General features: G+C 57.0%; 1 protein-coding gene across 1 annotated transcript in view; it reads left to right on the forward strand.

The window, feature by feature from the left end:
• Positions 1-1095, forward strand: part of Tfr2 (transferrin receptor 2) — a 17694-nt gene that overhangs the window by 8040 nt on the left and 8559 nt on the right. The window contains exons 6-8 of the mRNA XM_023714317.1: positions 359-499; positions 581-692; positions 769-891. Coding sequence (XP_023570085.1) covers positions 359-499; positions 581-692; positions 769-891 — 376 coding nt within the window. The remainder of the gene's footprint in view (positions 1-358; positions 500-580; positions 693-768; positions 892-1095) is intronic.

The following is a 1095-nucleotide window of genomic DNA, read 5'->3' on the forward strand; positions in this document are numbered from 1 at the left end:
CATCTCTCCAGCCCCACTCTGAAGAGTTTTCATACCAGATGCACACATAGGCTCCAGCGGGTACCTGCACTCTCGTGTGGGAAACAGATGGGCTGGAGGGTTTGGCCTGAGTAAGAATTAAAGGGGTGGTGGGCAGGACCTGGCCCTAAGGTTTTACACAGGAGGCCCCTGGAACTCCTGCCACCGCTCTGGGAGAGAACTCGGCAGCCTTGGAAGCCTTTCCTCTAACTCAGGCCCCTGAGTCTGTTGCTTCTCTGCTGCTTCCGTACTGGGTGACTGGGTATCCTGGCTGCCACGGGCACCCAGAGGTCCCACTCTCTTTGCCTACTGGGCCCCAATCCCTCTTCTCCACCTGCAGGCAGACCAGCCTTCAGGAGCGAATGGCCGGCTCAGCCGGAATGGCAGCCCTGGCCAACGACATCCTTGCATCGCTGTCCCGCCAGAAGCTGGACCACGTGTGGACTGACACGCACTACGTGGGGCTGCAGTTTCCAGATCTGTGAGTGCAGAGAGGGGTGCACTAGGAAGGCTTAGGTAGGGAACACATGTGGCGGGAAAGCTCACCACCCATGCTCCTCAGGGCTCACCCCAACACCTTGCACTGGGTCGATGAGGATGGGACGGTTGGGGAGCAGCTTCTGCTGGAGGACCCTGATGCCTACTGTCCCTATAGTGCCATTGGCAATGTCACGGTGAGCACCTCCCATCTTTGCCCCAGTCTCAGCAGAGGGAGTGGGCAGTGCCACATGGGCCTGTCTCATTCCCCAGGGAAAGCTGGTGTACGCCCACTATGGGCGGCCGGAGGACCTGCAGGAGCTGAGGGCCCTTGGTGTGGAGCCTGCAGGCTGCCTACTGCTGGTGCGCGTGGGGAAGACCAGCTTTGCTCAGAAGGTACCTCAGGATGGGAAATGCTTTTTTCCTAGGAAAAAAAGGAAAAGATCTGGCAGATTGTAAAAAAAAATGTTGGTAGAAGCCAGGTATGCAAGGGTTGTGCAATCCAGTTATCCCAGCACTAGGAAGGCTTAGGTAGGAGGATCCCTGTAAGTTCAAGGCCAGCCTGGGCTACCCAGTGAAAACCTGTCTCAAAAAAAAAAA

This window comes from Octodon degus, unplaced genomic scaffold, assembly GCF_000260255.1.
Source record: "Octodon degus isolate 3935 unplaced genomic scaffold, OctDeg1.0 scaffold00035, whole genome shotgun sequence".
In the NCBI taxonomy this organism is placed as follows: Eukaryota; Metazoa; Chordata; class Mammalia; order Rodentia; family Octodontidae; genus Octodon; species Octodon degus.